Source organism: Acanthaster planci, linkage group LG21, assembly GCF_054643075.1.
Source record: "Acanthaster planci isolate LZ-2023a linkage group LG21, COTS_SCS, whole genome shotgun sequence".
Taxonomy (NCBI): Eukaryota; Metazoa; Echinodermata; class Asteroidea; order Valvatida; family Acanthasteridae; genus Acanthaster; species Acanthaster planci.
In genome coordinates, this window is record NC_141797.1 from 1,563,815 (window position 1) to 1,591,073 (window position 27,259).

General features: G+C 43.0%; 2 protein-coding genes and 1 long non-coding RNA gene across 7 annotated transcripts in view; 1 reads left to right on the forward strand and 2 right to left on the reverse strand.

Moving 5' to 3' along the window:
- The first annotated feature begins 2,999 nt into the window (after nucleotides 1–2,999).
- LOC147795669 (uncharacterized) lies at nucleotides 3,000–5,335 on the forward strand. The gene is made up of 2 exons (XR_015423625.1): nucleotides 3,000–3,136; nucleotides 5,160–5,335. It is a non-coding gene; the product is annotated as an uncharacterized LOC147795669 (long non-coding RNA).
- Nucleotides 5,336–8,030: 2,695 nt separating this feature from the next.
- LOC147795670 (uncharacterized) lies at nucleotides 8,031–9,974 on the reverse strand. Its single transcript, XM_087131448.1, has 2 exons — nucleotides 9,494–9,974; nucleotides 8,031–8,970 (listed from the first exon to the last, which is right to left on the reverse strand). The coding sequence occupies exons 1-2, from the start codon at nucleotides 9,892–9,894 to the stop codon at nucleotides 8,031–8,033; spliced, it is 1,341 nt and encodes a 446-aa protein (XP_086987574.1). The 5' UTR covers nucleotides 9,895–9,974.
- A 4,851-nt stretch (nucleotides 9,975–14,825) lies between these two features.
- LOC147795671 (serine/threonine-protein kinase MRCK alpha-like) overlaps nucleotides 14,826–27,259 on the reverse strand; it is a 41,789-nt gene continuing 29,355 nt past the window's right edge. For 2 of the 5 annotated variants that reach the window (XM_087131060.1, XM_087131064.1), the window contains 17 exons: nucleotides 27,085–27,231; nucleotides 26,489–26,692; nucleotides 25,715–25,836; nucleotides 25,044–25,149; nucleotides 24,470–24,618; nucleotides 23,658–23,764; nucleotides 22,894–22,970; nucleotides 22,541–22,588; nucleotides 22,293–22,346; nucleotides 20,060–20,234; nucleotides 18,675–18,746; nucleotides 18,096–18,300; nucleotides 17,413–17,494; nucleotides 16,799–17,015; nucleotides 16,168–16,308; nucleotides 15,294–15,617; nucleotides 14,826–15,013 (listed from right to left, as the gene is read on the reverse strand). In XM_087131060.1, the coding sequence (XP_086987186.1) occupies nucleotides 14,841–15,013; nucleotides 15,294–15,617; nucleotides 16,168–16,308; nucleotides 16,799–17,015; nucleotides 17,413–17,494; nucleotides 18,096–18,300; nucleotides 18,675–18,746; nucleotides 20,060–20,234; nucleotides 22,293–22,346; nucleotides 22,541–22,588; nucleotides 22,894–22,970; nucleotides 23,658–23,764; nucleotides 24,470–24,618; nucleotides 25,044–25,149; nucleotides 25,715–25,836; nucleotides 26,489–26,692; nucleotides 27,085–27,231 (2,403 nt within the window). In that variant the 3' untranslated portion in view covers nucleotides 14,826–14,840. The remainder of the gene's footprint in view (nucleotides 15,014–15,293; nucleotides 15,618–16,167; nucleotides 16,309–16,798; nucleotides 17,016–17,412; nucleotides 17,495–18,095; nucleotides 18,301–18,674; nucleotides 18,747–20,059; nucleotides 20,235–22,292; nucleotides 22,347–22,540; nucleotides 22,589–22,893; nucleotides 22,971–23,657; nucleotides 23,765–24,469; nucleotides 24,619–25,043; nucleotides 25,150–25,714; nucleotides 25,837–26,488; nucleotides 26,693–27,084; nucleotides 27,232–27,259) is intronic. The other 3 variants (XM_087131061.1, XM_087131063.1, XM_087131062.1) reach the window with 3 other exon arrangements.

The following is a 27,259-nucleotide window of genomic DNA, read 5'->3' on the forward strand; positions in this document are numbered from 1 at the left end:
ACACCTTCATCAAACCCACATTGACTTTTGATGAAGACATGTAAGAGCAAACAACAAACTGTACAGTTTGATTGTCACCCAAACCCACTTGTTTCCCGTACACTTTTAATAAATTGTTGGCCCCAAATATCACATCCTGTAGACACTAGTACAGTCCATGCTACAATCGACTTGATATTAAGGGAACGCAACAATATAACTGTCTTTGGATTCACTGGTCACCGTGAGATTTAGTCCAGCCTATTTCACTTCTATTAGCATCTGTTGTAACCTTTCCTGACACTGGAATCAATTACTTAATCAGAGAGTGGTGGCAGTAGCGTCGCTAGGATTTTCCTATTGGGGCACAAGGGGGAACCAGCATCTTATGGGGGCACCAGCTTTAAGTGGTGTTGTTTTTGGAGGCAAGTTTTCGTTGGCCTTTTTTAGTATTCATTAGTTGGGGGACCTGGGGGGACGGGAATTTGTGGGGAGGGCACGGGCTCCCCCCTGCTACGCCACTGAGCGGTGGTAAACTTCCACCAAACGAACAGCCCCTAAGGCATAGTCCATCGTTGGTCCCCTGCGCGTTTGGAAAGCTGCTCATTTTTGCGTAGGGTTAAATAAATATATTTGTAGGGCTAGGCCAGGCCAATTCCATCTCCAATCAGGCCAGTCTGCTGGTCTGCCACAAAGGTGCCCTGGATACGGATGAGTTTCAATTCCATTTTCCTCCGTCAGAATTATTAATTAATGATTAATTTCATACAGTCGATGCGAATGTGGGGAGTGTAGAGGCATGTTCGAAATCTTTTCAATTGATCCACCAATCTCAAATTATCAAATTCATCCAAGACAAATTTAACGTTTGCTTGAAAAACCAGTTTATTTGCCAATTTGAACGAGTAAATGAAGAAAATACAGCTGATCATTTCAAAAATGTGTACATTTGGACTGTTCTCGGCATGTCCGTGTTACCACCGCCCGTAATGTTGTTAATTGTTTGCTCCCGAGGTCATAAAGGTCTTCTCTCTCAGCTACCTAAAGCTGAAAACAAGCGCTGGTACTCCTGAGAGGGCAACCAGTCCTTTTTTTTACTGGCCAGCAATTTCCTTAGCAGTGACTGGTGAGCTAGACCTGGTTTGTTATTGGCTCCTGCGTGCTTTTATTAAAATGCCATAAATATACCATTCTTATGTATGAGTTTGCATGAATTCGATACACATCACAGATGTACACCTTTATCCTGAACAATGGCCCCGAAATAGCTTATATGGTACCCCCCGGCTTTTCCATGGCCGGGCAAGACATCCCCCCACCTTTCCCCACCCCCAATTTCCAACACAGATTTACGCCACTGGTAAGAGGGCAAGTCAAGGGAGCAAGGGATATGAAATGATTGTCAACTTTGCTAACCTACTGGAAGCTCAGCACGTTTTGCTTGTCTCTATATTAACCAAAGGAAACCCTGATGTTTCTTTGACCACCCTCAGATTGCCACACATTGTAAAACCAACGCACATAAGAAAGGCGTCTTTGCGTCCGTTGTAAAAATGTAACCGTTTGAAATGAAACACCTTTTATATTAACACTCAAAAGTATTTGTTTGTTTCAAACATAAAAACCAAACCGTGCTTAGCTAACACCACAACACGTTCAAAAACTTTTACCAAGAGCGTTTAAAACGTCTTTAAAACAGTAATACTTGTTTTTACAGTGTTGTCCAGAAACCCGTTGGGATTTCTTTCCACGTCGTCGCTCTCTGCTCTGCCTTGGTCGTTTGTTATCGCTTCGCCCTTTAGCATTATGTAGAAAACTGCCACCTCTTTAGGGCGAGTAACTCGACATTTATCTAATAATGCGTTGCTTCCACCCTGTCATGTGCTGACCACATTTTAGTTCGATCAGTACAGTGATTCCGAACATACTGCTGGTCTTATGAAGCTGTTGATACTACAGCGATGCCCTTGTGCTGTGTTCACTCTTTCCGACCACAACCCATAGTCCTGCATGCCGCGTCAGTAATTAATTTCTCCACCTTTAAGTGTTACACTACTTGCCTAAGACACCACACTTCTCCTGTTTTCACAACCAAACGAAGCAATGAAAGCGATTCAAAAAAAAAAAAATAAACCAGCTAGTTTGACAGTCATCCAAGACCTTTTGTCCCGCTCTGATCGATAAATTGTTGACCTTGAATGAATAAATAGTAGTAATGCTATCGCCTGCCTGATACCAAGGGGAACGCAAAAATTTACGAATAATGTGGAACAACCGCCTTTGAAGTTGACAAAAACAATGGGAAACCAGAAATACGAGGTTGAACACTTCAATACATAACATGATTTATGATTGTCCGAATTTCTGATTTCTGAATATAGGTTCCTTTACAGTTTCTTCTGTGTGGGTACTTCGTTAAAGTGCACTCTCAATTCCCAGTACCAGCAAGTTCCCAACGATTTTGATTACAACCGTTTCTGGATGTGTGCTTTCGGAAGGGTTCGTAAAATGTCATCTACAAATATGGACAATATGTACACTGCACTTCTGGAACTTCAATCGCGAACATCCATCCCTGGGATCTCGGGGCATCATTAACGAATGGTAACTATGAAGACTGATTAATAAAGTTATTGAAGTCAGTAGTTGTTCTTTTCTAGCCAGTTTTTGCAGGCATGGTATAACGAATGCGTTAATTATTTCCCTGCCCCAATTTTTATAGCGTCGTCTGTCTGTCTTTTCAAGTGTTGTCCAAGGCCGCGCAATGCAGACCGCATCGGCCTCGTAGTCCAAAAAATCCTGTAACATCAATGAAAAAAACAAGTAAAACTTTTGATTGTTTTAGACTGGCAATTGAAACCAAAAGTGCACCTAAAAAATCTAACAGAGTGTCGATGACAAAATTATGGCGGTAAGACTTCCACGGGCTTAGTTTTACTGTAGCAAAAGTCACAAGGTTTCTAAATTTTGTGAGGTATATAAATCACTCAACAACGATCTTTTTTATTCAGGGTGATTTTCTCTTTCGAGTACACTTGACCATTTGTTTCCATTTCCATACAGAGACTTGACTTCACAGATTTTGAGAATGACTACCATGTGGAAGCTGGTGGCTCTTGCAGCTGCGTTTGTGACGGTTTCATCTTCGGCCATAATGGTGAGCACTGACTAACAAGGCGTATTAATCCACTGCAACATCTTAAAATGGGTGTTGGTGCAGTGCTTATTTGTTGTTTTTAACCATTGGTCCATAACTTCATAACTGCTGTTAGTAATAATTTTCATCGGTAGTCAATCATCTCTGTTTCCTCCGACAATTTGGAAGATATGTACATGAATGCCCTCAATCCGGATATGCAACTTTGCCATTCCTCATTTGTTTTAAAAAGGGTTCAACCCATTTCGCTAAATATGCAGGCGATTTCGCGCCAAAGTGTGTTTTAAGGTATGCCAGGTCAAGCATAAGTATTCATATGAATATTACCAAAAGATATATTCTTTAAAAATGTTTGAGTAAATAGATATATGTTTGAATGTTCATGGTGATTTAGGTAAACCGATATGTGTAGTGTTATTGGTGAGTTGAGCGCTGGAAATTGAAGAGCTTAGTATACCATACTTAGAGGCCTTGGAAGACGGATCATTGACCGAAATAAAGAGAGAGAGACACAGAAATGCATACAGAACATCAGAGATGCAAGACAGTAGCTAGATTTATTTGCAACAAAAATGTGACAACTTATGTTTTCTACAATCCAACAAGATTACTTTGGTAGGTATTTAGTAGATTTTCATTACACTCTCATTAACCCTACACTACCACATCAGCCTTAATTCGTGTGTAGGCCTATGATAACTGTTTACTCTCGTCCTGCTGGCATTCGTTATCGAATTCGACGAGTGTTACTGCGAAAATCATCACCAGGTTATGCGTTGTTTTCAAAATGTGCGCAAAATTCAATCTTTATTTTTCAAATTCAAAACACATTTTCTGAAAATGTCTTTTACAGTTTTATTGGCCTAGTCTGTTTCATTTTAATGAATGCTTGCTCTGTCAGCTACAAGTTTTGGCATGAGAGCGGGGTCAGAAGATTCACTAGCCCGACTACCAACAGTTTGGAAAACTTGTTAGTGCGTTAAATTGTGCAGACAAGTGCGACCAAAAGGTATTAAGAAATTTAAATGTCCCCTGACAACAAAGTATTCCCCCTCCCCGGTACTCCGGGATACATTTATTTCATGTTGGCGACGAAAGACGTCCCAAATATATAAATTTGCCTACTACAAAGAAATTTGTTACAACAATCAATGAAAACTAGCGTATTATCAAGTTTGGTAATTGTACACAGTTTGATTTATTGCCAACGCTAAGGGGAAAAAGAAGCTGTGTGCTTTTGGGTTTTCCCATTACAACAACAGAAATTCAGATCAGACAAGAAACCTAAGATAGGAGATAGGGACAATACAAGATGATACACTGCAAGGACAGGCAACAGTAAGACTGATATGCTATCTGTTGGAGCCAGACCATTTAGAAGCATTCAAGTAGACTGACATGACTACATGAACTAGGGTTTATCATACAAACGATGTAGGTTTTGGTTTCTAGGTAAATGCATTAGGGTTGAGGGTCTTATAAGATCATTAAGGTTGGTCTAAAAGGATACAAGTCATGGGATATGATTGTTTTCTGAAAAATGAATCGGTTATAATTTACACTTTAGTCATCCGAGGTAACTTCTAGCTGCATAGGAATGTAACAAGGAGACAATTATAACACAGTCATTGAAATCACGCAGTAAAAGACCACGTTTGTATATACACACAAATTTACCCAAGTTCGAATTTTAAAAAGTTAGTCTATATTTCGTATTCTTTACTCCAAGTTTAATTTTACAGCCATCTTAGAGGGGATTCTGGGAACCAAAATGCATTCAATAGCACTCAAAACATTTTTAAAAGACCTCAAATGTTGCATTGAGGTAAGGATCTGCAGCAGTGAAACACATTCCAAACTGTATGTACGTAAGATTGCTTTTCAGTGGTTGGTATCAGTACCATGAAAACGTTTCAGATTTCCATTGATGGGAAAGTCACCACCTTACAATATCTCATCCCATCCTCATTCTCCCCGTTACCATCAAAAATTTATTCTATAACCATATGCGCTTTTTGTACAGGAATCCGATCTCGAAGTTCTGCCATCCAAGGAGGAGCAGCTGATTCAACTGCTCAGTGAGGATTTGGCTGAAATGACTCCACAAGAAATCGCCAAGTTTCTCCTTGTCGACTTTAATTCCGGTGAAGTTATTTTTACCTAGTTGCTTTTTAACTCGTAAATGATCTGAGAGTCTCCCAGCTACAAAAGCTGTTTCTGTTAAGCCCCAATTAAGCACAGTTCCACCTACGCTCTCTTGTGGCCCAGTACCCGCACTTTGAACTTTGCAAACGAAGCTTAATTTTATTGCTGTCTCTATCAACAACAGTTGGCTGTAAACAATCTTTTAGCTGAGCACGCCTCTTTCACGACGATCCATGTCAAAGGATGTACTCGTAACGGTTTGTCGTACACTGTACCCAATAATACATTTTACAAAGACTTGCTGACCACTAATATAAACTTTCATTTTTTGAATCAGTCTTAGTGACGAGTTCTAATTTCCAAAGGTTCAATACAAAAAGGTCAAGCGCGCAGGTTTAGAAGCAAAAAGTGAATAACCCGGGAAAGGGGTTGAACTTGTCCATTTTGATACAGAAGACCTTAATTTTTTTTCGTGTTTTCCCTGAAATGATTAAAGACATAATTTACCCGGTAGTTTCTACAGTTAACCTACACTTGTGGCGTAATTCTTTCATTAATGCTGGGTAGTCTATCGCCCTTTTTTGTGTGCATGACCTGGCTCTGCAGGTGAATTGCATTGGGCTCCAACAGACGTACATTACAAACTTCCAGGCATATTTTTATCTTTCAGTTCCCATTCCCAAATTACATAGGGACGGCATCAAAAATAAGTTTACCGTTTGCACGCGTGCGAACGCCAGGAACGCATTCTTTTGTTCGAGCCACCTCAGATGGCATGCAAGGGAACGGGCCCCCCGTTCCCTTGCGTTCCTTGACAACAAAAGGCCCGTCACGGTCTCTGCACACAGCAAGACGTCTAGGGGGGCAATAGTGGCACAAAACGTATCCGGAGAATGGTATACGCTTACTGACACTTGTCCATTGGTGTGAAATAAAATTCTTGGCAAACACCGAACAGCGGGATAGTGAAAGGTTTGGCCAATATTCTAGGTAGCACATTCCTTTTAATTCTCAGAAGCAAAACACTGTCGGTTGAGCACAAAATGATCAGGGCCTCTTATTAACAAAAAGATACACACTGTATATAGTTATGGAATACAAACACCCGCTGGGTCTTAGGTGGAGGGATTGCGATCGCCCATTATTTTATTCGGCATATGAGGCCTGCCTAGCCAACTTTTAGTTAACAAGTTAACACTAGTTGAAGTTAACACTTCTGACGTCAGATTAGAATTGGGTAGGATTATTGCCCGGCCGATGGAATTCTTTTTTCAGTGCCTCTATCAGACAGCATAAACAGCGTTTTTAACAAAAAATCCTCAACAGTTTCTGAAGACAGACAGCCGAGATAATGTAATGTGTTCCGCGGGAGACAATGAGACTAATTTATTCTTTTTAGTGGTAACGTCTTTTCTTTCTTCAGAAAAGATGAGATTTTTGTGGAAGAGGTTGTTTATAAATTTCGAGGCCTGGAAAATGTGTACTTGTATGTTAGTTTCAATAAATGTCAAGAAAAGGAGGTGAAGGAACATTATTCAATTTATCCAGGGCTGTACAACTAAAGGCAGTTATGGGCTCAGCGCTAAAAAACAAAAGCCTGGCTAGCGGCCATGCAGTGTACAAGACAGCGTGCCCCGGCAGAAGGCCCAGGATTTTCCATGGCAATACTGTTTCTTGGCAACAGTGGCATAACTCTGGGATTGCACAAGTATAACAATCCTACCAATGGCTGCTTTGCTTGCAAAGAATCAACTTGTTAATTGGCCTAGGACTTATGATAAAAAAAATGTGCCCAGCAAGTCTTGGGGCGAAAGCGGTGTCTTCAAATACAGGTGACCCAGACCCAAATTCTTAAAAATATACATTGTGTCTGACGGAACAATAGAGCTGTCAATCAATCCTGGGGAGATTTCTTTTTCGACAGAGCTGGGGTGGATTTATTCTCGAATTTTTTTCATCGGGACTTGCGGAGCCACTTGAAAATAATCATTTCTTCCCACGTATTTTCTATGTATTGGCGTAAGCAGAATTTGAGTTGTCAAGAGTTCTATGATTTAACTGGGTGCTGAAGTGTTAGGAAATGTAAAGATACTTCTGCAGCATCATTTGAAAATAAAAATTCACCCAGACGGTGTTAAATAAACTTTGTGAAAACTCAAACAATTACTTCCATTTCCATGTACACGTACATTTAGGAATTAAAGGTCGAATTTTACGTTGAATTTGCTAAACCCTTAGTAATATTTCAATTTGCCGTTTAAAACGTTTGCCAACACAAACAATAAAAGCAACCCCATGTCGGCTCTGTTTCAGCCTAACAAATGAGTTTTTAATGCAGGTGTAGCTCCAAAACAATGCTTTATTAAAAATTTTATATTTAAATTCAACATTAGTTTTTCCAAACTATAATTATGTCCTTGATAACGATTTCTTTTTGAGGATGAGAAATCGCTTACGTTTGATGTTTTGAATATATTTGTCTCTCTTGTCCGCAGATAGTTGAGCCCCAGATTCATTTATTTACTACTTCAGTGAAAAAATAAAAAGTAGTTTATACAAATTGAAATCAAAGTATTAATTTATACAAAAGACATACCGTCTGAAACTGTTACGTCTTGTTCATAATCTTTATATTAATGCATGGAGCCTAGATTTCCGTTTTATAGTCTAAAGTACAGTGTTTGCATGGCACAGTGAAATTAGTGTTTAATTATAAATTTTCTATACTGACAGCCAGCTAGATCTGTATTTATTGGGCGCCATGGTGCACTTTTCTTCTGTGGTCGTCTACATCTGTCTTACTGGTGAACACATACTTGCACCGGGACTTGTTGCACCGACCAAGTGATTTTTTTAAGTACAAGGGCATGTGTTGACATGGAGGGTGTCTTGGGTGGCGAAGGGCTTCTAAAAATGTCAAAAAGTGACCAGGGTGCTCTTCAGAGGGGACCGGTGTTGGAAAAGTGCGCACACACTGTAGCATATCATTTGCAATCGGTGGGTTGGAAGAGCAGTGCTGACACCCTGGATCGGTGCATTTAGCAAAAATTACCATGCCAATGCGCCGATCCATGTGTCTCATAACGAACTGATATTCGTCATACACTGCTCTATCCTCCCGCAGCCGAGTTGCCGATGATGTTACTGCAGTGTGTACGCGCTCAAAGTCACTGAAAGGAGTGTCCGGAGATCCACTGGGCGTGCTGATTGTTGTGACCGGGTGCCCAGCATACTGCAGTCCTCTCCAGTACTGCTGCACTGTGGCCATGGCTTTGTCAAAGACCTCCCGATCTTTCAGTAGGCGTTCCTCTGCGGTGAGCTCGGTTTGTTTGCTGGGCGGTATTTCCCCAGGGAGTGCTGCTGGTATGATCGTGGATGTCAACGCGCGGGTGCACGGTGCCCACAGCCGCTCCACGGGGTTCATGGCTGAATGGCCGGGACAATAGGACGTGACGACAAGGGCGTCCAACTTGCAATGCTTGAAGAGGCGGCCGTAATAGATTTCGTTCACCACATGGTTAACGTTGAAATCTGGTCCACCGTCAGCAATCATTACAAGGAGTGAACGGCCTTTTGCCACCTCCTCTGCTATCTTCAGATGATTGACCATGTCGTTCATGTGTGTTGAAACATGACATGCGTTCTTTGGACTCCGGATGACAACAGTCGCCTTTGACCTTTGGGGGGTTCTGGAAAAAAATAACACGGAACAGGAAAAGAATGGAAAAAATGTCAAAATATATTATGTCAGGCTGAAATTGAATAGAAAATCATTCTTGCAAAAGAGGATTACCGAATTAGCACTGAAAGAATTGTATCAGCAAGGTGGTTCAGGCCTACAGGAAAAAATGTGACGCATGTTCATAAAACGATCAGCTGAAAAGAATTGTTTCAGTCGCCCGGCTATTTAACTGAATTAACTTGCAGAAACTTCTTGCAACATCGATTGTCTTGTTTTCGAAGACCTTCTTTAGAGTTGTGTTCATGTATAGTTGAGTTTAACCACAGTGTCATTAAACTGCTTCAGTACATACATGTACATGTACGTAACCGTGGTAACCGTGTAACAGCCAAAGATCATGTTCAAAGTTGAAAAGTCGTTCACTTTTAGGAGGCTCCTGATGTATGGAAAGAATTTTCCCTGTTCGGCGATACATGTACTTTGTCCCAATCATTAAAAAAAATGGACACATTAAAACTACTTTGACTTACTGAAACTGGTCCCTCCCGAGATCATCTTTAGTCAGTGTCGTTGAGGTTGGGGGAACCATTTGAAGGTAGCCACAGGGGACAATGTAGTAGCCTGGGGTGGGGAAGTCATGATCCGGGAGGTTTGGGCTGTCGTCAGTGGGGAAAAACCGGTTGATTTGGATGCGACGATCCACGGCTGCCACCTGGCTTCCTAGGAGGATTTTATTTTTGTTGTCCACTGAGTAGACTATTGCCACTTCCTGAAACTTGGATGCCAACTCTAGTGCGTACCGTACTCGTGCAGCATAAAAATGACTATTCTCGTTCTGCTTACGGATGGAGTTCTCCTTTGCTGGCACCTTGGCGTCGATGTAACCCTGGTAGTACTTGGAAGACCTGAGTCCTTTGTTAGGTGGCTTCATCCATCTCGCAATCGTACGAACACCTGCAAATTTAAATTGTTTAAACAATTTAAACAGGAAAGAAGGATTGCAGTTTTGTGTCTTTTGCCCCCGGGTGGAATCACCCTTTGTTGTACCGGTAGAGCAAGTTGCAAACGACAGAAAGAATATTATTGTTTAGTTTTACATTAAAACATGAGTTTCAAAAACGAATATTAAAGTAGAAATTGAATATAAAGCAAATACCTATGTTTGGTCGGTTTTCCTTTAGGTCTGGAAAGGTTTCCAAGAGATGTTGTTTAACTTGCTGGAGGGTTGACCCGCAGGTACCAGTGTCCTCTCGTCGCCGACGATGTGCTTGATATCCATTGCCTTCAACAAAGGTTCTAGCAGCGTCAACGATACCGGAATAAAGCTCGGCCACAGCAGGACGACCCTTCCTCCTCCCTTCCTTAGGTTTAGGCTTTGTACGTTTGCGTTTTGGACTAGCTGTAAGACAGCTGATATCGACATTTGAGCGATTTGCTATAATTTCTCGAAGTGGTGAACTCATTCCGGACGAAATACATACGATTCTTCAAACTAAAGTGAAAGAAGACAGGGTTGGTTTTCTTTCCCCCAGCCTATTAAGGGACGGGTGCTATCTTCAAACCCGCCCTGTTCATCCTTCGCTGGGCCATCAAACGATCTCAACAAAAGCTTGGTTTTAATTGTTGGAGAGCATGAATTTCGCGGTAACGCCTTGGAACTCAGTTTATAAAAGGGGGATTGTGGAGGTAACGCCTTTCGATGGGTGGGTAGAATTGAGGCGGAAGAGCTCTGTGATTTAGTTTCATAAAGGGTTGGACTGATGTATTGTGAGTTGGTACCGACTGGGGGTAATCCTCCCAGCAAACCCCCATTGACAGTTGGATCTTACACTGGGATAGATTATTGCGGTAACGCCTTGTGTCGTTCGCGTGTAAAGCACCACACAAAAGAACCGAACTACGAACCAATCAGCTTGAGCATCTTTGCTCTTTGGCGCCCGTTTCAAAGCCATGCAGCTCACTGGAGCAAAAGCATCATTTCGTGGGCATCCTTTTTAAACTGCAGCCTCTGTCATTTAGAAAGACAGTTGCCCGAGGAAAAATGTCTGCAAAACTAACAATTAGATGGCTCAATGAAAAATGGCATGGCATCGAAGAAGATGTGGTTCGGAGCAGGGTGAAATCTTGCGATCCCCTAGAAATCGGCATGGAGGTTCTAGTGAGCTACAAATCCAGTCACCACAGAGCAGAAATTGTACGACTCGGCGACAAAAGTAAGTCAGACAGCAGTTTTGATGTGTTCAGATTCACTGATAGATCAGGTAGGAGATAAACAAGGTGGTGGCGGGTAGCCGCACGAATGGACCTGCCCTTGTCTCTCGAATTTCCAAATTCTAATTGAATTTATGTATCATTTTATAGATGAGCCAATGAGAGATATCAAATTTGGTTTATAGAGGTCTAATAAATAAATATGTTTTTTTTTGCATAAATTGATTGACTATTAAACTTCCTGTCGCTTTGTTCACACTTGTGAAGGCTAACTGTATTACCGTACACTCAATTTTGATCCTATATCAGTCCTCTCATATGACTTTCAGAGATTTCTATCAATGGTAACCTAGAAACGTGAACTTGCATTATCAGATTCATTATTGCCATAACATCAACATTTTGCAGCTCGAGTTTTTAAATCCATGTACACTAATAATCCGTATGTGCAAGTATATACGACGTTCAGATTGGTTTTGACACTTGAGATTAAAGAGTGGCATACATCCTTTCACCACCGTGCATCCATTCAGGATGCAATTTGAAAATGAGTTATTAAAAGCTAAATTCAAGTTAATTTCCTATTTACAGAGAGAAAACTTTCGGAGGATTCCGATGATGACGACTTGCCGCTGGCAATGATAAAAAAAGTTGCAGTTGGCCCCGCCATCGTTCCTGAGCCCCAGGAGCCGTCCGTTCCCATGACCGATGAACCCACGGTCACCGATCCTGAACCCCAGCAACCCGCAGCTCCTGAGCCCGAGGAACCCACCGGTCCCACTAGCACTCCACGGCCCCACGAACCCACCACCACCGATCCTGTGCCCGAGGAACCCACCGGTCCCACTACCACTCCGCGGCCCCATGACCCCACCACCACCGATCCTGAGCCCGAGGAATCCACCGCTTTCAAGCCCCGAGAATCCACCGCCTCCGCTCCAAAGCCCCACCCTTCATGGTTTCACCCAGCTGCGAACACCGTCGACAACCACCCTGCTCTCCTCCATCCTGAGTACGATCCACTTTCAGATTTCGACCTGGATCTTTCGGCAATTACCGGCTCCAACACCGAATGCACCCCTATCGTGCATCTCCTGACTTCCCAGCTTGCAATGGTAGTTGCCAAGCTGGATGAGCAGTCAGCTGAAACCAGAGGGCTACGGAGTGACATTCAGAAGCTGCAAGGAGACGTCAGTGAGCTTCGAGCTGAAGTTCAAGAGCTTCGGGACAAAGGAAAAAACGCGTCTAGCATACAGGAGCATCGTGAACCGCAGTACATTGTCGTTGACCAGAACACGATAACCATTGGCACATCAAACAATGCCACCCATACAATGGACAAGGATATTTATGATAGAATATTTGATAGGGTGAACAGTCCAAAAGAATTAATTGTTAAACTTATGGCCGAGGTGTTTACCAAAGAAGAGCTAGCCCGATCTAATTTCCATGGCGGTGTTGTGTTCAACGGGAAAGAAAGAATAAGTAAGGAGTGCATGCGAAAGAAACCTGAATTCGTTGCAATCATGTCTCAGGCGGCCCTCGAATTTCCTAGAGTAACGATCGACAACGACTTCAAAAAGGCACTGAAAGATGCCGTGAACGCAAAATGCCGAAAAGCATCGCTGTTGTTAAGGTTGTAGAAACGTTTAAAGTATATTTCTGGAACTTAGGTGAGGATATCTTTTATAATAACGAATAGGCCTATGTGACATATTACCACCACCAACTTTGTGTATCACTCCCGTAGAAACAGGTTTATTTTAAGTCCCTGAAATATTCAACATTTTAAGAATAAATGAAGTAGAACACCAGAACTAGATTGTCATGTTTATATTTTGATTTAGAAAAATCAGGGAACTTGATGCGAAAGCTGTGTATCATTAAACGGAAACTCATCCTTCCCGATTCACTGTTTTATTTTCAGCCGCCATCCTGTGTACGCATGATTACTTTTATTCCGGATGTATATGTACAGTTCCTTCCCTTTTGAATATATTTCAGCTTTATCCATTCGTGAACCACTCCCAGCTTTGATTTTTTCCCCGCACCGGCCAGCGCATGTCATGCATGTAATCAGTTTATTCATTAGGAGCTTCAGACACACCGCAGATTGTTTCCATCTCTGTAATAATTCTCTTGACTTTATACAACCCTGAATTTTATTTTGTCGCATCCTTGAATTTATATTTTATCCAAAACCTGTACCACCCGGATGGGCTTTTTGACTTCCCAGCCCCATCAAATAATCGTTACTTCTACACAAACCCTCCAATAGTCCCAAAATAGTTATTTCCCTGCTCAGTACACATGTACACAGACGTTTTTGCTTTTGTTTTTATTCGTCCCCATCCCAACAAAATTATTCTTTACTCAAACCTGGACTACGTGTGGTGTCTTTTTTTTTCTTGAAACCTTTTGCAGAAATTTTATTCTGAGTGTCTGATCTGCCAAAAGCATTGTTTCCCATCTGAGCATCTATCTAGAGCCAGACAACATGGGGCTTCTTTTTTCCCTACCCCACTGAATAATTATTATTTTACGTTACAAAATGTCCTTTCCAAACTAATCATTTTATCGCCATCCTAACTTGGACCATATCTGGGGTTCTGTTTTGATCTTCAAACCAGTCAAAAACCTTTTTCAAAACTGGAGCCTCTGTGTAATCATTACATATTACTTTGTTCTTAACAAGCCTGTTAGAAGAATTATGCTCCCCATCACTCGGCAAACCTTTAACCATTTTTTACCCCAAAACACCCAAGTATGTATTCATGCTGCCAGACTGTGTAAAAATATATATTTATTGAAATCCAGACCTTGCAAGGTTCGCCTATCGTCCGACAGTTTTTGTCCCATACAGCACATTCAGCTTGCCGAAAAAATAACTTATCGGTGACCACAACCAGTGAGACTTTTTTACGTTCACCCCTGGTATCAGTACACAAGAATGTATACTATGTAAGACGTCGGTACATCAGAGGGTCAGACACTTTCAGGTTAATAACAGAAAGGCAGAAATCTTTCACATCGGACCAAACCCTGTGAACAACCAACAGTTATTCGGATCTTTTTTGTGACGTTGCCGTTCTCGCACGCACCAGAACGGCTCATTAACATAACAATGCCCTCTTGGCTACTCAGGCATGCGAACGGTGTGGAACGCTTTCCAAGGCACCCTTTGGAACGGGGGTGAACGGGGTTGTTTGCAGAACGGGGGGGAACGCGTGCGAACGCGTGCAAACGGTACTTGTATTTTTGATGCCGCCCCTAACATCTCCAAAGCAGTCGGACAAATTTTTCTGATTACTTTCATTTCCCTCAACAATTTCACAATATGAACGCTCCAGCACTTTCCAAGCTAGACAGAATGTATACATGTCTTCTTTTTTAACAGATGACATATCTTCCAACACAGTCAGATGCATGAGTATTTTGGATGTAGTGACACACATCAACTGTGCCATACTTTGAGGCTATTTGGCTCAAAACACGCATGCATAGCACATTTTCACATACTGAGTGCCACTGGCACCTGATGGCGTTGAAAATGCAGTAGCACCTGTCCTGCAAAGATGATGCCATATGAGAGAGACCCATACTCCATTATACAAGACTAGCTCCACAAATACGGGAAAAAATGCACTAGGGGAAGTCCCCATGAGGCTAAAGACCGTTTAAAAAAACATAAAACTCTTCTAAGAGCCACAAACCCTGATGCCTGTACTTACTCATAAAGCATAATAAATATTCTTTATTGCTGATCTGTACGGCAGCCAGCGCGTCCACTGGTGTTTTCTGAAGGTAGGACAGGGAGGGATCATCCACATTCAACAAGGCTGTAAAAATGCCAACAAAAGGAGTTGACAAGTCAATAAAACACACCTTTTCATTGCTGAGTGCAACGAACGACACTCTGAGTAATGACAGGATTTCAAGTTGGAAGAATGTGCAGACTCAAGAAATCAAACCAACTCAAGCGTGTAATTTGAATTTCAAACATAAAACTCTAGTACTTTTTAAGGAAAGAGGGGAGGTGAAAGGCTGTCGGAACATCTACCCCTCCTCGACCCCCGCCCCACGCATTCAAGCTGGTTCCACAAGGTCAAGAGAACTTACGCTGGATGTGCTGGCCATCCCCTTGTATGCTGAAGAGGCCGAAGCCGGACGTGTAGCCGGCGCACAGCCGCTCTTGGAACAGCTCCAGGCAGGAGCAGGGTGCCGGCAGGGTCAGCTCCTTGATCTTGCGGTGGCGCAGCTTGGTGCGGTTGAACTCATAGACCACAACGTGGCGCTTCATGGCCACGCACAGGCACATGGTGGAGCCCTGACGGATGCGGCCCGTGGTGAAGAGGGTGCTCCCCTTGGGATCCTCCACTTTGATGGTGTTGGTCTCCTGGTCTAGGGCCAGGATGGGGATCAGGCGAACGTGACGACCCCTGCCTGCAGGTTGAATTCAATGGTGAGAAATACAACCAGTAAGATTACATCCACGTACAGGTATCTGTGAACGTTTGTTGGCACATAAATTTTCGAGTACATATTTGCTGCTAACTGCAGCTAAGCAACTGGGAATTCAGGGGAAACAAGAGGAAATTCCAACTGCATTTTTGTAGAGTGTTTCCAATTTGTAATGGTACAAATGAGAAAAAAACATAGAAGGAAAACAACGAAAGCAAGGGAAAGTTGCGAGCCGGTAAGAAGCTCTATAAAGATTGCTCTGCACTCTTCTACAAAGGTTCACTAATAACACCTCTACATCAGAATGCCAGGCATTGCTGGAGTGTTTCTTAATCAGATCATATAGTATTCCCACTGGATTACTCACTACGTTCAAATTTTTCCTTGCTCTATAAAGAGCCTTAAAACGCCAAAGATGAAGATCCACAAGGTCCACTTTTTCCTCCCACAAGGTTACGGGCCAAGAAAAACAACCAGAACGTAGACACCCTGAGAGAGTGAATAGCTCTCAAGGCGACTCACCGACACCTACCTGAGATGACAACAATGAGCTGTTCGGTGGGCACAATCTCAACCTGGAATATCTTCTTGTTATCTACCCGCACAATGAAACCGGTGGACAGCTGAAGGCAGTACAAACCCTCGTCCGTCCCAAGCACAAACCTATCCGAATCTGCACCACCAAAAGACATCGAGTTCCAGATTAGTCATTCCAAGCAACGGCTCTACCAGCACTTTTCATATCTAATGACTGTGAGTAGGATCACTTAGGCCGTGTCCGAAACGGGCTTCCAGAGCTACGACTAGGTCTACTGTCTACGCGTCTCCACGCATTTCTAATGGAGCGAAGACCTAGACATAGCTCTAGACCAGAGATTCGGATGCAGCCTTACTTTGTTGGTTGAATGCTCATGTGCTCATTATATCACTCAATTCCCCAACACTCCCATGTTATTGATTTATTTGATAGCAGTTTTATTATGAGTTCTTGAATTTGGTTCATACTCCTATTTCTGTGTAACTTATGCATCTATTATGTCTATTCTCAGTTAAACCTTATCAGAACACATATGGTCAGTTGACAGAGCAAAGCAAACTGAGACAAAATGAAACGGCGTTCAGAATTTCTCTGGCAGGTTAAACTTGTGGGGTGCAAGACTAACCGATGATATCTGCACAGTGAGCCATCTTGATCAGCGACATGCTGGGGTCGCACACCTCCTTGGCAAGGAAGACGGGCTTCTCTGGCCGCTTGTTGCGCCGCAGAATGCGGTGCAGCTCGTTCAGGGCGTTCACCCACTTCCTCTTGTCGTTCTCGCTTGAGGCCAGGAGGAGGAACTGGGCGGTTATGCCTGGGGGATTCAGCTGAGATGCTGCCACCTGTCAGGGGCACAGACCATTGGTTAACAAAGACATGTCATCATGGATGCCAACCAAAAAAGTTACGATTTTCCTGTACTGCTGTATTCCATAGGAAAATTTACAACTCAAATCACAAGGGTCCTTCTTGCTTCATTTCAAGTGACACCAGGAGGTTTTGAGGTTTTCCAGGACCACTCATTATTACTTGGCCTTGGCCTACTGACCTTGTAACTAAAATTTGTGGTTTACGAGCATGAAATTAACAAAATAAGAGCTATCTACACTGGAGAAAAAGTCCACTACTCTCAACAGGATTTTTTGCCATGAAGACAGAATTCCTGCAATTAGTAGGAAAGATACAACAGTTTGAAATGCAATTCAAAGCACATATATCACTGCTCAGTATGACCCTCACCTTGAAGATGCAAGGAACATCCTTCCGATCAGCATGAATTACATCTGACTCTTTGACAGTGCTGACCTGGAAGTCCTCATCCCTAAAGAAAAAGACAAACGACATTCTAGTCTTCGATTTAAAAAGGAACATGAGGCCCAGAAATGATACTCAATTTCGAACACTAATATCTAAGAATTAATACGCCCGAGACAAGAATCACAAGATCAGAGACAGTTGATTACAAGTAGAATGAAGGAGGAAGCATGAAGGACGTCCAGTAGGTGCTACCTATCTCTCAGTGGAAGAAAACACCACGTCACCACAGTCAACAATAGACAAATACCTTACATGATCAAATGCAAGCTTTTCCAATACATCGCTTTTGCTTCTTGCCATCCGCAATTTCATTTTCAAGTTTTGGACTGAGAATAATTACTTCTTTCTACAATCCATGAAGTACAGGCTTTGAGCAAAATCCCACCTTCAGTGGCAGGAAGAGAGAAAAAAATACTGCTGTTGACACTGTGCCTCTCACAGGATGTGATAAGTTCTTGCACTTTCAGTCAAATATTGGTTTAAAGAGGTTAAACCTGAATGTAGGAACCAATGCCCACATGATAAATGGCCTTTCTTGGCCCTCACAATGCACCACCCACGATCCCCCCAGAGAGCCCCTAGTGCCAAGGGTGGCCTCCCCTCACCTCATGTCAATGATGTGGGAGGGCTCCAGATTGCTCTGGTTGCTCTTGCCTTCCACCATGTCAAACAGGAAGAGCTTGAAGTCGCAGACCACGGCAAACTGCCGCATCCAGCCCTTGCGCACCCCGCCGGGCTTGGGGATCCTCAGGATACCCTCGTAGGCCGTGCCAATGCCCCGGTTGGGATCAACCCCCAGGGGCTTGGCGACTATGGAGGAAAAACAAGGCAAAACAATGACTGGGTGCAAGGTTGGATGCAGTTGTATGAACGAATCGTTTCACGTGACATTTCCGATGGCCCCCTTTAATGGTAGAAACATTGCATTGGGTTTTGTGTGGAACAAGCGTCACGGAACAGTGGCAATGCACAATAGTTACAACAGTGCTCACTGCCATTGCTAGGGACCAATGCAACTGATCAGCAATACTGTTTACCATGATTACTGGATTCATCAATAATATTATGGTTCACAAACATCTCCTTTTGAGTGTTGACCAATTATTTTCATGCAGGGTCCCCTTACTTTCCTCAAAACGCATCCTATCCCTAAGCATAAACTTCAACGGCTTAGAGGGTCTTACTTTGATCCGCTGGAAGGGGACACACCGGAGCGGCCTTCTGGGAGCAGGAGACATGACAGGAGTACTGGCACACTGCAAGAAGCAAAAAGGGTTCAAATATTGAGATCATTTTAAAGGCTATAAGCACGTGTCAGTGTTAACCACTACCAGCCGGGGACTCCGAAATCGGAGCCGTATGGTTTATATGTGTGGCCGGGGTCTCCGAACTCGGACAAAGGAAACAGGGCCCTGTAACAAAAGACCGTACTCCAAACAAAAGACCAGGCTGCTGGGCATTACCGGCATTTTTCACTCTCAAAAGTGGTGATAATCCAGCATTATTTTGAAACCGTATACCAGGATCTGGGGTATTTAGAGCAAGAGGATTACCACCGGGGACAAAAGCTCTCCACCACCGCAGCGATGAGCCACATAGCACCACTGCATGCTAATCTGGCCACTATTGAAAAGAGGTCAGCAGTGCACTGAGCCAGGTTCGTGAACAAAAGACAGTTGTATAACACCGCACAATCTGGGCTCTGTTTACAAGGCTGCAGGCCTGGCTGAAATATTTGGTCGTCAATGAAGGTCACCTGTCAACTTAGAGTAGTGCCTAAAGATTACTCCGTGCGGCTATAAACGACTGTTAAATGGAATGATCAATTGTTGAAGGATTTTGAAAACGGAAAAAATGATAGTCATGCCGGCCCAGCATCCTCAACGTTGAAAAATGCCCCGGCACGAAGTGGTTAACCTTCTACACTATTGGGACTCAGGAGTGGGGTGAAAATACTGCTGCTTCTGCTGTGAAGCCCACGCTACATGCCCCATGACTTTCCCTGTTCAGACAAGTTTCAGAGACTTCTTACTTGTCACTTTCACTTGATAATGAAGACTGTGACACAATGATTCCTTTCTACCCAAACGCCCCACTAAACCTGCAGCTCTAACCCCAAATGCCATTGTTTATTTTCCAAATGGCCTGCACTGAATCCGCCCCAAGTTGAAGTGCACCCCCAAGTGGCCAAAGAAAGACAGATGGTTGTAAGTATTCCAAAAACACGTCCTCTTTTGTTGCGCTCGGAGCGGATAAATCAATAATCCTCTTGTAAAGATGGTTTTTGATGCGTGCATCTTTCAGGATTAGATCTGAAAGAGGGAGTCTCAAATGTAGCACTCATGACAGAAGCACCTTTTAAGAGGTTTACTAACCTAAGCCCTACCAGGGTCCTTCAGCATACAACCACAGGTTTAAGACGGTTTTGCAGAATTGAAAAAGGTACAGATGGATTACTCTGACCATGCATGTTAAAGAACAAATATTACGTTGTTAGTTTTGGTGCAAGTTCTAAAAATGTCTATGGAGTAAGGATATACTGGGAAAAAAAAATCAGCCCTGTACTGACCTTCACATCTCATTCCCTGCCTGATACGGCCGAGCATCAGGGATGTACAGTGGGCACATTTGAGAGGCACGCTGAACGTGCATATGACAAATCTGTGGGGCTTGGGTTTGGGCGCAAGAGGCATGACTGGGGTGACAGTGGCTACCGGCTTGGGGCTGCTGGCCTGGTCCACCTGCTTGAGTGATCACAGAGACATACCCCAGAGGTTAAAATTAAAAACAGCGAGCTTTGTTTAATTGGTAAAGGGCACAGGGCATGAATCTTACCCGAGGACCATATTTAGCGCGACTTTCTAATTCTTCTGAAATGGTTCCTTTTTGGTTAATCTTGCGGAAGTGTAACTTTCATTTACCACATTTTTCTTGACAAATGAGGGTGAAGTTGCTGTGATGTATCATTTCAGGAAGGCAATGTTTATTACATGGAGTTTTCTGTTCAAAATGTGAACCTACAGCATGCAAATGAACATAATGTTGAGAAAATTTTTCTTATTTGCGGACCTTCACATACTGCTCAAACATGAATTAGCAAAAAAGTAAACTCAGCATCATCAAAGAAATTCTGATGTATGCTTTTGCTGAACTAATTGTAGTAATGAGCTTTCTTCCTGGAATGACACTACACTTTTGCTCATGAATATGCAAATTTTCACAAGCATAAAAACGCTAAACCTAAAATTACCTTCAAAATGGAAAAATGAAAATTAAAATGGGATTAAATGAAAGACAAGGGTGCGTTTACAAGGACTGCATTCAAAACATTTATTGCATGGAATCTACGGATGAAGTTCAGGGAGCTGAGAAGCACAAAAACTGGGTAAGTGCAAAGAAATTTCTTCGGGGTTCCCACAGAAAACTGGAGACCAAATTCCAGAACTTTTCCAGGACTTTCCAGTGCTAAACTATGTCAATTTCCATGACATTTAATGCCATTATGCAGAGAAATATGTTTGGTACTATGAACAAGAAGATTGGCATAACCACAACTACAGATTGACAACGATGCAGCCTGTAAGTTAATCATCATTCCCCTATCAAAAAAAAAGTACCACATCAGAAATAACTCCGGCATGATCTTGATTTGCCACGACATTTTCTCCAACTTTTCTTGCCTCTCACAACAGGATTCCAGGGCACATTGTTTTCCCCCTAATTTTCCATGACTTTTCCATGACTTTTCCATGACCACTTTCCCTTCCCCACCCCTCAAGATTTTCCATGACCATGGGAATCTTGTTTCTTGCCTAGCAAGAGCAGGGTATCAGCCACAATGCCGTGTGATGCATACTAGCTGTGACTGGTTCTGCTTAACATGCTTGGTATGCTCAACGGATGAGCAACAATTTCTGTTGAGAAGCTCAATGAAATGAGGCAATGCAATTATAGGAAGCAACGGAATGTTGGGGAGATATTGTGTTTACTAATGGAGCAGGTATGGAACTGGGAAGCTAAATGGGGTAAAAACAAGGAAATTCCCAGCTGTACCAAACTTCCCACAGACTTCCAAGTTTGATGGCATACATGGGAAACATAAATGTTGAAGACGCCAAGTTTCGAGGTCCGATCATTCAGGTCTTGCTCATACTTTTGCACTTCATCGAAAGCGTACGATTACCGAATCACAGCCGTCTGGGAGGGAATTCAGGCCTTGGAAAAGCTTTACAGAGTCACTGCGTTCTGTCACCTATGTATGTAACTCCTCTGTTGGGTGTTTTGTGCTTTTTTCTTCATTTTGTAATCTGATCTGAGAAATGTAACAACTAATGGAGGGTTTGTACATGTCAGCTTTTTATTGGCACCTTGGGATTCCAGCTTTAGTTTTATGGATTCTGGCTTCCAAAAGATTAAAAACCTGCTGCCAAAAGCCATTCAAAAAAGTATCAACTTTGCAAAACTTTATTTGTAACGGTGCACGTACAACTTAAGTCTGGTTTGCCACCCCTGAGGTGAAGCCAATGCTCGACACAAAAAAACATGATCTTTAAAAAAAAGTCAGCTGATATGTATCTGGTCTGGCACACTGAGCATTTCATGCTTGAATTGCATTGGATTGATGATGGAAACTAGACTACATCCCTGACAAATATAGCTTTCTTCTAGTGAGGCGTTGCACATAAAAGGTGGGGTGCGATTTCAATGTAAAAAAAAGTACTGAAAATAGTTTGGTGAAGGAAAATAGCCAGATTGGTGCATGCTAGGGGCTACTTTCTTGCAATGGTCAGAAGTTTTAATACCTTGGCAGGTTGCTTACGATAGCGCGAGTTTCTGTCCATTTGTCCTGCGACATGCTGCGAAAAGGCGAACATTAATGCACACACATAAACATCATGCCTTGGACATAGCTTTGGACATAGAATATGCCAACTGAAACGATAACAACAGACCTCTGGGACAACAGGGAACAAGGGTGGGCGGTATGGGCTGAGGAGTTAGGGATGGGATAGGGATGGGTTGATGGGGTTAGAGAGGCAGGTGTACTCACCTCATCTTTGTAGTTCTCGGTGTACTTCTCTTCGTTCACATCATCCTCCTATAAAGACATAGAGAGGCAAGGTCCAACTGGTTTGAAATCTGAATGAATTTCGAAACATCTATCTTCTCTTCATGACAAATTGTGAAGAGATGCAATACAAGCACAAAACCAGTTCTGGCTTGCATGTCCAGTGCAGTTACATAAAAGCTCTACAAACTTGTGAGGGATGGATTTTTACAAAGCAAATAGAATGTTTGACTGTCTCAGGCCATGTTGCTGTTGGGCCACTGGATAAAAACAATAAACCAGAACCTAGGATGAGGTGCTTTTCCACGATCTGTGTATTTCATTTCAAACTTTACCAATTTAAATTCTTCAATGTCGGTCTTCAGATACTCATCAAGGAAGGACAGATGTGAGAGTTTAGTGCCTGCGGTTTCTGAAACGCAACAACATTAAAAAAACCAAAATGATCTAAAATCCTGAAACAGTATCGTCGGTGAGAGAAACAAGACACAAACACTCCAGTTCAAATTTCACAGATGTAAACAGCAGTGCTGTAGTCAAGACCAAAGATTATATAGCTCCGCAAGGATTGGTAATTCGGCCATAAAGGTGTTATCACCATGGGCGCCATTCGAGTGTGAACGTTCATGTATGTGCGTGCCTGTCGCGGCGCCTGCACCTGTGCATTAACATGCACTGCGCAGTCGTAGTCCAACCAGAATGGCGCCCATGTAATAACAACGGTTTACGCGTATTCATGGTGAAGTTCCCCATCTTGCGCCACTACACGGCGCTATACGATCTTTGGTCAAGACTGTCGCAAGGTCAGTCACATGACCATTCACAAGACCAGTTTCAAGTAACGGGGTAAGTAATGAAAATGGAACGCTTTTGTAGCAGTTCCTTTGAATAGTTTGTGACCTGAAGTCAGACTGGAGGTCTTAGAATGGTCTTAAGAATATTAGTAACCAGGTGAATTACGCATGTTAACCATTGGTATGCTAGACAGTGTTGAGCATACAGAGCTCACAGTAATGCCTATTTTGGCAAAGTTCTGGGGGTACCAAGCACGGTCGGTCCAAACTACAAGCCCATTCGGGGTCCATCTGGAGGCACTCACGTGAGCTGCAGTCTTCAAGTTTCTGCTCCATTTCTTTGGCTTGTCTCTCCAGCGCTTCAACTTTATTCTCCAACTCCTTGTTGCGGGCTTCAGCTGCTTTCAACTTGCTGCACGGTACAAACAAATAGTACAGAACATGTGACTCGGGTACAATCAATTTTTTTTTTTAAATGTATCGGCAGCGTTCTCAATCAGTTACTCAGACGAAGGCTGCATTGGATGAGAAATATGCATTTTCATTAACCTTTTCAGTCCAAAACAAAGGATGTCCCAGTTTTTACATTTCACATCTTCAAGTCCAGCACCCACAATATCCTAACCTCTTTGTACTTAAAAAACGTGATGATATGTCTCCAAAACTGAAGCTCCAGTTAACACAATGGTTCACGTCAATTGGAATTTGGTTCAGTCTTAGCAACAGCATCCATCAGAAAATGTATAATTATTTCAAGCCTTGAAGGAGATCGTAAATTCATGAATGAACATAAGAGTGAGTGAAAGCTTTGAGGAGCTAGAGAAATTTGATATTATGTAATGAAATATTCTGCAGTGCCAAGAGAAACCACTACAATAAACCATTATGGAGTGCTTTCTGGTCAACACCAATGTTCAATGCTTTACAATCCTAGTTTTGTGGGGTGTTGACGGTCTCACAGCTGCCTAGCCTAGAAATGTACTTCACACTGAGCTCGATGTTTCAATTTTCAATTAAACAAACAGGCAAGATTCAGGAAGAATGAGGAACCTTAAATGATAAAACTGTCTTTGGACTTTAAGTTAACCGGATGGGTCTTTCAGACCCAACTGCTTACTTCTCTGTCTGGACTTGGTCAGCCTTGACCTTGGACAGCTCCTTGTTAATCTGGTCCTTGGCCTGCACTTCGCTCTGCAGGTTGGACTGCAAGTTCAGCAGCTCCATTTTGTCCATCTTCTGCGACCGTCTGGACTGCCAGTCTTTTTGCTGCGGAGACAGGAAAACAGAATCATCATGCATGCCGTTTGGTAATCGTCTTCAGTCAATCTTGCCGCCCTTTTCCCTTCCGACCCAGTTGGCTTTTCACAACCATTTAAAACAAGTGCCATCGAACTTGCAGTATTTCAACACAAGCTGCACGTGCAACTTGTTCCTACTTTTAACCGCTTCACGGCAGGATTATTTTGACTGCGACTGCTGGGCTGTGGTATGCCCTGAATGGGGGGCTTTGTCCAGCAGCAGGCCCCATTGAACCAGCAGCTGCATGGTGAATAGACAGTATGTGTGGTATGCACTAATCCTCACGCAACGGTGCGGTAGTAGCCGTCATCCGTAGCGAAGGGGTTAAAATTCTTGACTCTGTATCATAATTGGCAAAGACACTTCCACAAATGAGAGTGGATTACCCTTACCCTTGCAGCACCCACGAGTCCTGACTTCTTGACTCCTTCCAGCTCCTCTGTCATCTTTATGGCCAGTGCCTGGAGATAGCCCCGAGCATCTTTCTCATCACTCACCCTGGCAAAGAACAAGATGTCAGACTAATGAAGACAAACTACACACTAACCTACTTTACTTTGGCGGACAGTACTTGGTCTTGCCTAAGGGAAGATTTCATGGACTGACTTCATGGGAAAATGCACGGCACTGAAGAAAAACTCTAAAAACTTTGTTAATTCTCCAAAATTGGTTTTGCTTGAATAAATTCTGCATTTAAAACTCAGATGGCTCTTAGTTGTCAAAAATACTGATGTACTTCTTTCATTGATAAATGAACTTCTTGTTGCCATAAGGAGAATTGCTCACCATCAAAACTAAATAAGTATTAATGCATATCTGCAAAAATGAAATATATACTAAGGAGTGAGTGCCTCTGACAAAAGTCTTATTTCAGTGCATTGGATTTGGGCAATGGTAAAACATACATGCATGTACAGGAGAGTAGACCACGGAATCTGGTAACCCAGCCTGATATGTGCCAATGTCAATCAATTTGAATACTGAAGATATGCCAGTCACAGATTCGGGTTCGTAATTCTCAGTTTGTTTGGTTTTGGGTTCTTGCATCCGCTGGGTAACTTACCACTGGATGATTTCACTGATCTGGGCCTCCCAGTGGGCCACGTTGTCCTTGTCTGACATCTCTCGCAGCTCCTCCTCACGAAGCTTCAGCTCCCGACACTTGTTGTCATAGTCAGACGACAACTGCGAGGGAGGGAAGAAACAAAAGCTTCAGCTGGTTCGCAGTGGGCCAAACGCGAAGCAACGTAAGCTTTGAAAGGGGTGCCCAGCTCTGCATTTGAGTCTCTTCAGTCTGCGTTCAAATTACAAGTGATGTCAACGTTGTCTGCAGCTCATGCTTAATTTAACAGCCCCATTTCTGAATAGACCATGGTCACTTCCCAAATCGTACCTGCGTCTCTGTCCTAAGCTCAATCAGACTTATGGGTCTGATTCGCCACACAAATATCAAACTGACTTACATGATACCAATCAAAAGGCCGACAAGTTTTATCAGGACTAGCAACAAAGGCAAGGCCGAGCCTTGAGAGGGGCCCTTTTTACATGACATAAATCTGCCAGAACATTTCATATGAAGAACACACAGGGAACTGAATTCTGCATTTAACAACCACGTACCAGTTTTCTTTCCATTCCACAGCTTAACAGCTGTATGACACAACCATTTTTAAAAGAATTAAATATTCCATGATGTCCTTAAAACATCTACCATAAAGCGCTTCCAACAAAATCTGAATACTACAAGTCAGGGGTAATCTGCACTTGTGTACCACACCTGCTGCAATGAAAGCAATACCTATCAAGGTTGGGACCTCCAATGATCTGAGCTCCTTACCTTGTCCACTTCCAGGGTGAGTCTCTTGTTCTCCTCGTCCAGCAGGCTCTTCTCCCGTTCCAGCTTGCGCCGCAGTGACTCCAGGTCATCCTGCTGGGACTGGGAGCTGGTGGCCTCCCGGCTCAGCTTGTAGTTCAGAGTGCTGACCTCTCGCTTCAGGCCGATGATCTGCTGCTCGTTCTCTGATATTGTCTCCTTCAGGCCCTGCCAAAGCAAGACAGACAACCAGGGGATGTTCAGATGCAGTTCCCCTGTTGTCGTACATTTCACAAGTACTTTTTGCTAGTTGTCACAAGTCCAGTCCCTACTTACAGTAGACGGACAATAACAAATAAATATCAGGTTCACCATGAAGCTCTTTGGGTATAAATTCAGGCTGGGGTAACTAAACATATGAGGACTTGTAAAGTAGAAGTGAGGACATGCAATATACTCAGGTGTGCAGACCTCAGTGTGAGTACTTGTACACAAGTACAAGTATTTGGACTAAGACTCTGCATGAATTACAATGAAAGATCTCGCAACTTCACTTTGCATATTTTAACTGGCTCCTTAACTTATTTGTGCTAGACCCAAAAAATGGCTACTGGTCTGACCTTTTCTTCGATGGTGTGCCTGGATTTCTCTTTGGCCAGCGCCTCATCGTAGGAGACCCTTTTCTTCTCCAGCTCGGCCTTGAGCCTGGCAATCTCCTGCTGGCTGGCATCCTGAGTGCTGGACTGCTGCTCCACACGGCCTCGCCTCTGTCGGGGGGGGGGGGGGGGGGATGGG

Bases quoted from the DNA above. Each gene is read 5' to 3' on its own strand.
- LOC147795670 (XM_087131448.1), bottom strand. From the start codon at position 9,894: ATGAAGCCACCTAACAAAGGACTCAGGTCTTCCAAGTACTACCAGGGT. The intron at 8,971-9,493 runs GTAAGTCAAAGT...ATTTTTTTCCAG, and splicing joins CTCGGGAGGGACCAGTTTCA to AACCCCCCAAAGGTCAAAGG.